Consider the following 12,975-nt stretch of genomic DNA (forward strand, 5'->3'; position numbering starts at 1 on the left):
CCGAGTAGTCCCGAACGCGACCCGAGATCGGCGCAGGTAGCAGGACCAAATTGCTCTTGATTTCAGTGGCAATGCTCTTGGGAGCAGCACTTGAAAAATGCTCTTGTTACAAGTGCACGTGGTATTGTAACAAGAAGAAAAACAAGAGCACATTTATAAGAGTTGTCTTACACTTGATTCAAGAAACGATTTTTCTGGGTGCAGGGTTTCGCATTTTCATCTCAAAACGAATACGACGTATGATAGTAACGTATACGCTCAGCCGAACCGCTGGTTAGTTTTTCAATAATACTGCACATTCATTGCAGAGTGACAACAATGCGGTCACGCTTTGCTGTTTCCCCTGAAGTGCACGGATTTATTGAACGTCGTTACCTACTAAAAGTTGTCCTTCAAGTTAACTTTGATAATCTCTCCCTTATTTTCAAAATAATGTTTAAGAGTGCAATGAATCACATTTTTAAAAATATGTAAAGTTGTTGTAGGTGTGATTAGGTTGCCCACAGGGTGCGCTCAGTAGGACGAGGTTTGGGTCCTGCTTGTCCTCCCGCGCTGACATCTCACGCCCGGAGCGTGGGCCGCGGGGTGAAACCGGACACCTCTGCAACGCAAAGTGTCGCCTTCGACAAAGTGTCGCAATAATGTCCTCACCTCTTCGGTAGCAGTGTAGCCTCCCCAAACGCGTGCGCCCCGCGCGTGTCGTGAATAACGAGAGATGGAGGAAGTAATCTCAGCCAAGGACCGAGGGATGAGATGGCGTGTCTGTCGTGATGGAGGAGCGGCGCCCCGCAACGCCTTGTGCGAAGCATATCACATTATTGCAAATAACATGTGCAAAAAATAACAAACAAAATGAAAACGACTTCGACTTTAAACTTGCTCTAAACGTTACACTGGGAAGATTCACGTTGTCTTAAGTCACGCGTGATTTAATGTGTTGTTTGATAACTTTTTTTTTTCTTCATTTTAACTCGTTCTTTTTCCGAAACATTTTGTAATTTCCCATACACTTCCTATGTTCCAAAACTCTGCAATTTTGAACAGTTTAACAGTTGTAAGAGGCGAACTAAAATGCCCTGCAGTTGCAACTGCACCTCCCACATCCTTTCAGCCGGAAATAAAATAAAAAAGCGCCTGAACGGTTGTGGGCATAACCGGGGTAGGTTATCGTGCTTGCCGACGTGTCTCCGAATGCCATACAGGTCGGGGTCAGCCGGGCGCCTTTGCTGGCACGGGCCGTGTCTCCAGGTCACACGACAGTAGGCGCGACACCTGTCTTTAATTTCGACAGCAAATGATGATATTTTAAGCCAGATCGTGCACCTGCCTTACTCAAGTACTCACTCCATTTCGCGTCGCGTTCGGGATTAGAGGAACAACACCTCGCTTCTCGTTGCGAATACTTTAATTGGGGGGGGCTGAGCCGGCGCGTGCCGCAACCTGGCGGGGAGGCAGCGGGTGGGGATTGGTGCTAATGTGGCGTTTGTTCAGTGCCAACAGAGTGTGGAATCAGACAGACCTTTCATGTCTTGTGGAAAAAAGTGCGTTTCATTAAATAGGCAACTTTTCTGTTAATTCAAACACTGATATGTTCAATGTCGACTTATCGGTCATTAATGACTGATATTAATATTATTATATTAATGCAATTGCATTTATCGTAACTCTGTACTAAGAGAAAATATCTCGTAAATTTACGATAAATTTTGTAAATTACTGTTTTTCAAAATATGTTGTCAATTTACAAAAGACCATTCATTGTTGCTCGTCGATGAATTCCCAGACGAAACGTACAGGTTGTAATGTTACAGTTTTAAATTGTAAGATTACAACACGATTTAAGGAATTTTCTCGAAAAGTCTACATCTACTTTTTTACGATGATATATCCTGTCCGTCTATAGAGGTAACCTTAGTAAAATAACAAACATAATATAAAAAAGAACCGATTGGTGCTTTATGACGGACTGCACCGAGGGTGAACCTCCGAAACGCCGCCCTCCTATGCGCCACACAATTTTCACTCGATGGCTGAGCTGTGCTGCAAGTGCCCGCCCCGCCCCACCCCGCCTCCCGCCTGCACAGCACACATCACACGCTGGCCCGACCTTTTCCTGCCTGTCCCTCTTCTCCTCACGCAGCTCGCGATGTAACGCCCTGATAACGGACGTAATGAATGGGCGCGGGTCATCCATCAGGTGACTCTTCCTACACTAACAACGGAAATGCACTCGCGAGCCTTAATCTCAAATCAATTTGAAGAGGACAAAGGCCCTCACGCAACCTCGAGCAATATCGAAAAATATCTCATTAAAATCTGCTCGGTCTGCACTCTTAAATTCTTACAAAGAAAATTCTTGTATTACAAAGGATTTTGTGCAACTGTAATACAAAGCCAAATTTTCTTTGTAATACAAAGAAAAATCATTGTAATACAAAGAAAACTTTTGTGTAATACAAGGAAATTTCTTGTAATACAAGGAAATTTCTTGTATATTACGGTTGCACAGAATTCTTTGCATTATACGAACAAATTCTTTGTAAAAGATTTAGAGTGTGCTGGCCGTCACCATTGACACCATTTCAAACGCGTCCTGGAGGACTTAAGCCACGCCCAAAGCCAGAGCGCGGCTGACGTGCTGTGCCGGTAAAGCACGCCGTTGTGGGAGGAACACGACGGGGTGACTCCTCCGTCAATCGGCGGCGATGACTAGGCTAGACCGTGTCATCCCAACAAATCTCGATCGAGAAGTCCCAACAACACCCACGCCACTCTCTCTCTCTCTCTCTCTCTCTCTCTCTCTCTCTCTCTCTCTCTCTCTCTCTCCCTCCCTCCCTCCTGATGGCTTTACAAGCATGTGAGTGTCAGGAGACAGTTCCCGCTCGCGAATAGGTCACGCTGCACGCCAGTAACAACTTCATTTTAACTGCCAGCCGATTGTTTTTGTCACCAGTTTAGTACTGCATAGCTCGGCGCGCTGGCTGTGCTGCGCCGCTGCGTTGGTTCGGGAGGAGAGGTCAGACGGCGTGCCCGGCGCGCTCACTGCTCCGCCAGCCACGCCCCTGCGTTTACGCGCACGCCTCGGTCGGGTCTATTTAGTTGCGTGCAGCTGGGTCAAGACAGTGGGCAAACTATCATACAGTTTAGGGTTCCCCGTTGTGAAATTAGGTGAGAAAAATATTAACGAATTTGCAAATAATAAATTTCGTATCATGGTATCCTATGATGTTCTTTAAGGCAAAATACACTAACCAAACTGCAAATCAGGACATCTTTTCAAGTACCCGGAATTATATAACTATTGACTAAACATACTAGACATTTCATACTTATTAGTTAGAGCCGCGCATCTAAACTCAGAAAATTTCATAACATCCGATACATTTCGTAACAGTGCGTTTTGTGCTATAATTGATCGAGAGATTGGAAAACTTTCTGTTATCTGGTAAAATAAAAGTAGTAATACAAATGAATTCCTTTATAAGTTACAAAACAAAACCCGAAACGCCTGGTAGTCACGACGCACAATTTCTTGTAAACACTTTGGAGTGTACGCACACACACACACACACAAGTCATTGGACATGTCGTGTGGCTTTCCTCTGTGCGCACTGTGTGGTTGTGCCACCCTCGCATGTCTGCAATTTGTTGCCGAAAGGTGCGCACCACAGACGCTTCTTGGGTTACCTCCAGAACATAGAGGTGTTGTCCGATTGCGGTTACGGTAGTCGGACGGCGACCTTTGGGCACTGAAGCTGTGGTGGGTGGGTGAGCTCCTTACTCAGAGGGTTGGGTCAAGCATCACGTGTGTGTGTGGGGGAGGGGGGGGGATTGGCCCGGTTTTTCCGTCCCTTAAATCACGACAATCGTCAATAACATAACCCTCGTAAATTATCGATTCTTAGACAAATCCTCATTCCACAATCAGTCTAGCACATATTGAGGAGATACTGTTTGTGATAGACGGACAGACAGACTCACGACGAAGACATCGCCTGATCCCTCAACGACAGCAATTCTCGTAGATACTTTTGTTGAAGTTAAAGTTATTTGGACACTTGCTATTTTAAAACAACTTGTTAAAAAATACAGTAAATCTGAAAAACTTACCGGCTGCCAGCAGAAGAATCACAGACCCCCTCATTGTGTCATCCAGTACGCCGCCGCAGCTGCAACAGGAATATGTTGTTACTCTTAAATACATCCCATAAAGCACAAGCTGAAAGAAAACACATACTTTAAACAAATCCCTCATCAGGTTTTACTACTGTGAGCCAAAGTAGGACACACGGATCCACAAACCACATTCTTCCATTTCGCTCTCGGGAGTCGACTGGTTAAACGCACTCGTCTTAAAGTTAGTGGCAGCTTACATGCTTTATGGCTACTTCACAGCAGAAAGCTATAGAGAGCACTTGTGTGGGCGTGCGTCAAAATGTCACGCACCCATCAGTGCGTTCAGAACAATCCAAAATTCCGCATCTATGTTTTTAACCTTGTTCACGCTGCACGGCCTACGACCAGATTCTTTGCACTTTTCTGTTTCCACAACATACTATAGCACTGTATCATAGGGAACCGATACAAAGATTTATATTTGAAACTTAACAAGTAAAAATATGCGCGGAACACTAGTGCCTTCAAGCACAAGTACTTGCGGAATAATCGAGAAAGTCCCCGCTTACTCATCATTTTCTCAACCGAACTCACAATTATTCGCTATGCACTCGCATCAACTTGCGAATACTCGTGATTAATACTTATTTTGTGTCCACCATGAGAAGAACCGCTTGGAATGGTAAGCAACCCGAGGGGTGGACGACTGGGCGGCTCCTGTGTACAGGCCAAAATGTACTCCAGGTGTTCTCCGATTGTACTCCGACTGTACTCCGTGTACTCCGGCTGTTTTTGTCGCAAGTTCTCCGCGTACTCCGACTGTACTCCGGGTGTACTCCAGGTGTACTCTGCGCGCTCCGACCGGCAATACTCAGTGTTCTCCGACTGTACTCCGTGTACTCCGTACTCCTGTGTACACGAAAAATTCAAGTCGCCCACCCCATGAAGCAACCGTCTTCACGTATGCTTTTTCTAAAGCGCTGACTTTTTTTCAGGTTTTCTGCAGAAAGTAGAACACCGCTGAGTCTCTTGCCAGAAACCAGATCTTCTCAGTCGCTCGCCCACTAGCAGTGCCTTCATTTGCTCTGTGTCACCCCCTCCCCTACTCTTCTCGAGCGAGGAACGCTCAATCGTGCTCGCCTTAGCCGAGTGTGTGAGTGTGTCAATAGCGGAGACATGACTGACCTATCTCAACACTCCGGGGAGTGTTCCCAGAAGCTCACTCAGACCCGGCAGGCACGCCGAAGCTGCATCTACAGTTAAAAATTTACTGAAGAATAAAAGTCTCTCAAGACCATAATTATGGTCGGCTGTATTTTTTTTTCTAAACGAGAAATGCCCTCTTTCAGAAGATGGCCAAAATCATTGAGTATCGTTTCTCCATATCAGTACAACGCCGCCCTGCAAACTGACGTTTTACATGGAATGTTCACAGAACCCAGCATGCAACATTGCATATGCACTAAATATCTCATAGTTGGTTTTCTTTCAGTATTCCAAACAGCTTTGTAAAAAAAGTTACACGTTTGGAAAAATTTTGTCTGAGGAGGCAAGGATAATTATTTTAAAATAATATCATTGCATGAGGAAGGCCATGTTGTTTCGACGTCGAGCTTGCTGCCGAATTCCACCGTCCCTCAAAATCGCCATTGTGCCTCCTCGGATTCCGGCTTCACGCGTGCAACTGCTGGGTTTACAGCTATAGCAACAGTCTACCTGCCGGAAACACTGTTGCTATAGGCAGCCGACTTCACAAGCGCACATTTCCAGGTGCGTGCTTGATGGCACGCTCATCCCTCTGTGCGAGCAAAGCTGACAGCTGAGTTTGCAGTCTTAACAGTACATGACAAACTCCTTGTGACGACATTCCTTTTAAAGCAAATGAAGTGGTCCACGGGAGGGCCGCCGTGTCGACAGCGGTGGCACGTGAGGGAGCTTTACACTTTACTGGGTCACTCACTGTGACACACACCCGCACACACGCCCCTCCACTCCTAATGACTGCGCCGCGGGTGTCGGGAGTGCGAGCGCCGGCCCGGTAGTGCCGTGTGCGACATTCACGCACTTGTGTGGCGCAGAACGTGCAGTCTGAATATGCCGTCGCCTGGCGAACACGAGGGGTCGTTCGGAGGTCGGCGAGCGCGACACGGGAAGTGCAGCAGAACCCTACTCGATTACACGCCGTGCACTGCAACACGATGTCACTGGAAGGCGCCAGCAGTAATAATTATAAATCGTGTTCTCTTCTCTCTCGCTCTTCATTGCCTCTCCAACTCGACAAAGCGGAACCGTTTCCTCCACATGCCGGGCCAGGTCTTCGGGTCGTAGGGCGCTTCGCCGACTGAGTCGTTTCAGGCTACTGTGAAGTGAAAATGCTATCTTCTTATCTAAAGTGCATATTTTAACTACATTTTTAGGCATTATTAGTATCGATATAATTTACATTTTAGCATATACAAATCCTCTCAGGTGGATTTTCTCCTCTTTCGAATGGCACCAATATAACCATTTCGGTGAAAGAGCGACTGAAGCGGTTAACCATAAGGCTTCCCGCAAAGAGCGCTTGTCGGGAGAGTCAAACGCGGTAAGAGTATGTTCCCAGCCGCTGAGATGGTGGGAGTGAGTGACTTTACATATGGGGTATCGACTCCTTAAAAACCAAGAGCTACGCCACCCTCAAAATATTTTAGGCTTCAGCCACTCTGTCAACTCAAATGAGTACATAGTACACATTAATTAAAGCATACATGACATGTACACTTTCTTTAATGTGTACCATGTACACATTTGAATTGACAGAGCATACACACACACATTAACTGCACTGGGAGAACAGAGGTAGGAGTGCCTTTAAATGGGGCCAAATCTTAATGGCCATATTAGAAAGGCACGAAAGCGTCCAAGTGTGCAACTCCTCACAACTCTCGTACCAACAGTTGCATGCACATGTACAATTGATAAGCAGTTGCTGCACACATGGTTTATCAGTGTTGAGAGTTAGAAGCATTGGCCGAGCATTTAATGCCATCAAGACGGCCAAAGACTTGCTCAGCAGATAACGCCCAACAACATGCAAATCAATTTCACAATAACCTTGACAATAAAGTATGTTGTCTTGACACGTTTTATTGTTGTAAGTAATATTAGTGTTTTGGCAAATATAACAGCAGATGTGTGGCGTGTAGTCCCGCGATGCACTCTGAGATGCAGCAGGAAAGAGCCGTGAACAACTATCCGCAAAAGCGGGGTAGACTCTCCTCTTTCCCGTTATTTCGTTTATTCCGGAAGCTTGGCCCCCTGTGCCCCTGGCGGCCCCCGCGGAGGCCCCCGGCCGCGCTGTGGGGGCTGCGCGGGGCTGCGCTGGGCCGCCCAGGACTGCCACGTAATCCCCCGTAATGCAGCCCGACCCCGCGCAGCCTGTTATTAGATCGGCCGAGGATCCGCTCTTTAAGTCTGATTAGCTTCCGACCGGTCGCGGCCCGGCCCGCCCGTCCCGCGGCATCCACACCTGTCCGAGGCGCACAACGGGACGAGCTGTCGATTATTGAATCAGCCGCCGGCCGGTATGGTGACCGCCGCTGCCGCCACCGGACCCCGGCCGCCCCGTAAACGTCCCCGAGGTAATTTATGAACGCACTCGCGCCGCCCATCCGTCAGCCGCCGCCTCCCGCCGCCGCCTCCCACCGCGCCCCCGCCAAAGCGCCGCGCCGCACGCCGGAAGAGCTACTCTGCTGACGACACAAGCTTGCCCGCCTAACATGTCCGTTTTGCTTTTGTTTACAAAGGCATACTGCACCGCCGAGTGTCAAGGAAAGTGTCACGTTTTTACACGTATCTCGTTTATTTATTGCAAGCAGTAACAGGCAAGACGTAAAACAGAACAAAATTTGACAAAACTGATTTTGTGCTAAGAAGTTATGTAGAGCGTTTAGTACCATTTAAAAAGTCCGTCCGTCCTTCGTCGTAGCGAAACTACAACTACGTAACTTCAGCCCACGAGAGCCATCGTCTACGCTCTCGTAGCGCCTGATAGGTAGGCAATATCTTTTCTGCAGTGCATGCGTGCGTTGCGGGGTGGCCTACCCCGAGTATCTCAGGCGCCGTGTCCTGCTGGAATGTGCCGAAATAAAAAGACGCACGTTTTCAACGAGGGAAAAAAAAGAACAAGTACTGTTCTCGGTACAATGTTTCAGTCTTTCTGGTGTTAACGTTGCCTGACTTGCACGGCGCTGCAAAAAGCGGACACATATCCAGCTGTGCCCAGGATCAAGGGCTAGTCGAATATTTTTTCCGATGCAATAGCAAAATTCTGGTTTTAACTTTCGTTTTTAGAATATTTTGGCGACGACAGATTTTAAAGTGTGGTACGTGAAATTGGGGACGCCGCGAAAAGCAATAGTTTTACTATTACTCAGAAAACATTGCAAATATATTCGGTGAAAGTGGATCACGATGGGCGACCCGGCGCGCGCCCGTCTTATCTACCGAGCGCATTCCGAGTGATTTAAAGCTGTGCGCTTGCGAGGCAGAAGGAAGAGAGAGAGAAGACGGTCCCCAGCAGGCTGATGGCTTTGGTTACGTCCCGCGCCGGGCTGCGTGCGCTGCACTCATGACTCCGCTCTTCGGACGCGGCCCCGGTCCTCTTCGCAACGCACGCTCCTTCTCCCTCCCATCTCTCTCCGTGCGGGAGTGAGGCTGGGCCTACTGGACCCTGCTTCACAGCACAGGCTCCAGGGTGTCTCCAAGATGACCACTCCCCGCCTTCACCCGCGGTCGCCGGTGCAGTCGCACCCCGGGCCTGGCCCAAGCTCGGCGCCGTACCGCGCTGGTAGTTTCAGTTTCCGATGCTCATTTGTCGCATCCATCTGCACGACGAGCTAGACGCGCCGTCGGGATCCCCGTCATAATAATCCGCACAGGAAGCAACGCAACCACAAGATGCAACAATACATGTTTTTGCTGTCATCTCCGCGCCGTGCCACTATTTCACTCTTTCTTTAGAAGATATTTCATCCCTTTAAAAAATGCATTAAGATGGAGCGAGTCAGTTTCAGTTTGGTGCGTTCCTAATAACTTAGGTCTAGATAGAATGTAAATACCGAATGTCGGTAGTAGACAACTAAAGAAGAAAAGATTCAGGGCGAGTCATGAAAATTTCAGCAAAGTTTGAGCGCTGATCTGGGGCCTGGCTTTACAGTGTCGGGCTGATACCCTTCTACACGTGTGTGCGTTGAAGTCGCGCGAGATATTCAAATGAGACCTCCCCCCTCCCTTCCCCTTCCTCACATGGGTGTTGACGGGGGGCACCCCAGCGGCATTCCCACGGCTAGCGTGGCGTGGCCTGGCGGGGCGGGGCAAGGCGAGTGGGGCGGGGCGGGGCTGTGAGCAGAGCGGAAGGTTCCTGCTCGCCCTTCCGACCCTTAGGCGGTGGAAGGGAAGGGGGGCCCCTTAGCAGGCGGGGGCGTTGCGTGACCACTACAAGACAGAGAGAGAGAGAGAGAGAGAGAGAGAGAGAGAGAGGGGGTGGGAGTGCCACAGACAAGGGCCGCTGTGCCGTGTGGGTCAGGGCGCTCCAGTACTCCCCCACCTCTCTCTCTCTCACTCCCGCGCAGGTGTAAATCACGCCAGATTTACACCACTAGTCTGCGCGAGGCGCTGCCCCGATTGGCCCAATAACGTGCCACTCAGAATATGAAGCATGACATCGGCGAAAGATAAGCGGATGGCACAAGTCTGGATAAACGTGTTCTCTTCCCAAGCGCTGGGCATCTATATCAATACAGACATTGCAACGTTGCTTCGAGGTGTACTGCACCCCAGCATGAACAAAATAGAGCACGTTTCATTTCTGCACTCTCAGCCGGCTACAGACAATCTAGTCGTTTTGCACATCACCAATGCTCATAAAATTGCCACTACTACATACAAATTTCATACACATAGTGATTAATTTACAAGTTACAAAGCAATCTGAATTGCGAACGATATTTGCTAGTATTACCAGAACTTTCATGAGTACTACTTTTGCACGGCAGTAACCGCTGTGCAAACAACTTGTCTGTATATATTCAAAATGTCAGTAACAGGCTGAGTGTGTGAAATTTCTTCATACTTAATTACCATAACATTCTATGGTCATTTTCGTGGTATTGGTCCGGCACTCGTTTTACTCGAAGTATCCCAAATTTCTCTCAAAACTCAGTCTATGTTTTCACCGTGTAAATTCGTGTTGAGGTTGCCTCCGGGTGGTCGCCTTGGCCCGGGTTGCTCCAGTGCGCTTTGCGTGCGCCGAGGGCAGCGGTAGCTAACAGTACCGATTGCAGATAGGCACGTGTCAGTGTCAGTACGTCTCCGCCCGGCGGTGTTGACCATTTCGACGCGTCCTAAGAACAAAGTCTGATCTGTTTGCGCGCCCGTCAACAAAGCCCGATCTTTTCGCGCGCCCGTCAACAAAGTCCGATCTGTTTGTGCGACGCTCAACAAAGTCCGATCTGCTTTTGGCCGCGCTCGGGAGGCGGACGTTTGGAGCTTTGTGACAATTCTGTTTCTGTACCTTTGCTTAACATTTTCGGTCTCAGCTATTCTTCAATCTCTTAGGATCACATAGCAGTCATTACTGTTTGTATATTGTCAATATTAGTTAAGATAAAATAAACTAAACCAGCGATGCAGAGCGCGGCCAAAAACAGATCGGACTTTGTTGACGGGCGCGCGAAGAGATCGGACTTTGTTGACGGGCGCGCGAAAAGATCGGACTTTGTTGACGGGCGCGCAAACAGATCAGACTTTGTTCTTAGGACGCGTCGATTTATCACAAATGCAACTCTCATCGGGCTAGGGCTAAGTGAAGACCAAAGTCCAGAAGGGTCATACAATTTCTCTGTAGTGAGTTTGTCTAAAATATAGCGAGATGCGAGTTAGCCCAAATATGAAGGAAAGGGACTAGGGATATGCAGTTTTGCTATTGCCTCTCCTCCAAATACATTGGTAAATGTCTGCGTAGACCAATTACGGATTCAAAAGCTTTGCAATTTTTAAAACATCTGAAAAGCATTGCTTTGCAGGAATTTAACAGTGTACTTTACAGTACCACAGTACCACTTACTAGTACTGGGCACACGATAAAAAAGACACCATGGTTTTCTAGCACTTTTGGAAAAACACAATAAGTTCCCCTGTACTCCTTGCATAAGATGATTCTGGCTGCTTAGAAACCAAGACGTCATTTTTACCATGCGCTGTCACACAATCATTTCGGTTATCTGTTTAGCAACTGCCGGCTCAAAGGAGTACTTCTCCATCCCCCTTCTCATCTAGAAACTTACTTCCTGGGCCCGTGTGGAACTGTTTCGTACCCGGCGCGGCACCTGCGAGCGAAGAAACAACATGAGATATTTTTCGTGATACGATGTTCAGAACAATGTGAGACTTCAAAAAGCGTGCAAGCTATTAAAGCAATGAAGAAATTATCAAAGAGGCGTAAAAATGAAGCCGTTTCTAATTTGCTTTGACGGCTATTCCTCATGGGGAAATAATTGTGCGATTGTGTGTATATGCACAATATGTTCGAAGACGTCACGTAACATTCAGACATCATTTTAAAAACTGCACCGCTATTTCGTGTTTGAATCGCAAAAATTAGTATTTATCACCGAGTTTTTCGGTTAACACATACGGTCCCATTAACACACCCCTCGAAAAGATACACAAAACCATTTTGGACGTTTTCTGTGAACAAAAGTATCTTCGTTTAGCGCCAAGCAGACGGTAATCTCTAAAGTGGACTGCCAGTGCCAGTCACCAAAGTGGACCGCCTCTATCCCGGTCAGCCATCTACGGGCACGAAGTCTGGATAACCTACGGTCTGCACGCGTCACCTCGAGAATTGTCTTCGCTACTTAATGTTCGATTGATAATTCACAGTGTTGAGCAGCCAAAACCAAGCTTTGCTCACCCGCAATTTTGTACAGTTTCGTGCGTTGCTGAGGTCACGACTGGACTCTGAGGTAGGACCAAGGTGGTTCCAGGTTGAAGCCGCTCGAGGATGAAGGCTGTTCGGCCCCAACCGCCGCTCACACACAATTTGACACAATCCTGGCTGGCGGCGTGTGAAAAAAGAGAGAATACATTAGCGTGCGGTATGGAGAGGCATATGTGCCTGCGTGTTCATAAAGAAGCATTAAAAATTCATTCTCCAGTTTTAGGCAGTCGTTTAGACTGACGTGAATGTTTTTTTTTTCTTGTTCAATTTGCTCCTGAACCGTGCTGAAGCAAGAGTGCGCGGCCTCCCGTCGTACTACGTGCTTGTGAGGTCGTCAGGTGAAGGGAAGTAGTATACTTGGGCTTTCGATTCAGGCCTTCCCTCCTCGCACTTTGCCACCCTACCCCACTCCCTCTCCTCCTCCTTTTACCGGCTTGCCGCTGCGCGTCATCTGTTTGAAGGAGCATTGTTCACCGGCACTGCAGCCGTTTCGTAAATCCTCGTTGATGCTATCTGTTGCTTTTTCTCAGGGCTGCCGGCCGGACGGACGCTGGACTTCCCCCTTCTCTCTCTGTCGCACTGCTACTGCGCCCCCCTCTACCCAAAACATCGTTATGGCCACATCCCCATCGTTTGTGATAGTTCAAGACGCGTTTTAAAGAGGAAGAATATTTTCTGTCACGGCAATAATTCATCTTATGTTCTCCCGTTCCCGTCCTCATCAGTGATTGATGAAATTCTTTGATAATTAAAAGTGCATTATGCTTAAAGTCCATCTGTTAAGTGTTTTCGCCGAAGTAGGTCAAAAGTTGCCCACACCCCTGCAGAGAAATGAATTGATGCAGCCAAACCAAGGCGAGTAGTTGGGGGAGGGTAGG

The 12,975-nt window shown here is 48.0% G+C and overlaps 1 protein-coding gene across 4 annotated transcripts in view; it reads right to left on the reverse strand.

Annotated features, from left to right (window-relative positions):
- LOC113203901 (mucin-5AC-like) overlaps nucleotides 1-12,975 on the reverse strand; it is a 142,005-nt gene that overhangs the window by 47,964 nt on the left and 81,066 nt on the right. For 2 of the 4 annotated variants that reach the window (XM_026418834.2, XM_026418835.2), the window contains 2 exons: nucleotides 11,442-11,483; nucleotides 4,111-4,169 (listed from right to left, as the gene is read on the reverse strand). In XM_026418834.2, the coding sequence (XP_026274619.1) occupies nucleotides 4,111-4,169; nucleotides 11,442-11,483 (101 nt within the window). Of the gene's footprint in view, nucleotides 1-4,110; nucleotides 4,170-11,441; nucleotides 11,484-12,070; nucleotides 12,215-12,975 lie in introns of all 4 variants that reach the window. The other 2 variants (XM_052269532.1, XM_026418836.2) reach the window with 2 other exon arrangements.

Source organism: Frankliniella occidentalis, unplaced genomic scaffold, assembly GCF_000697945.3.
Source record: "Frankliniella occidentalis isolate FOCC.00 unplaced genomic scaffold, Focc_3.1 Scaffold94, whole genome shotgun sequence".
Classification (NCBI taxonomy): Eukaryota; Metazoa; Arthropoda; class Insecta; order Thysanoptera; family Thripidae; genus Frankliniella; species Frankliniella occidentalis.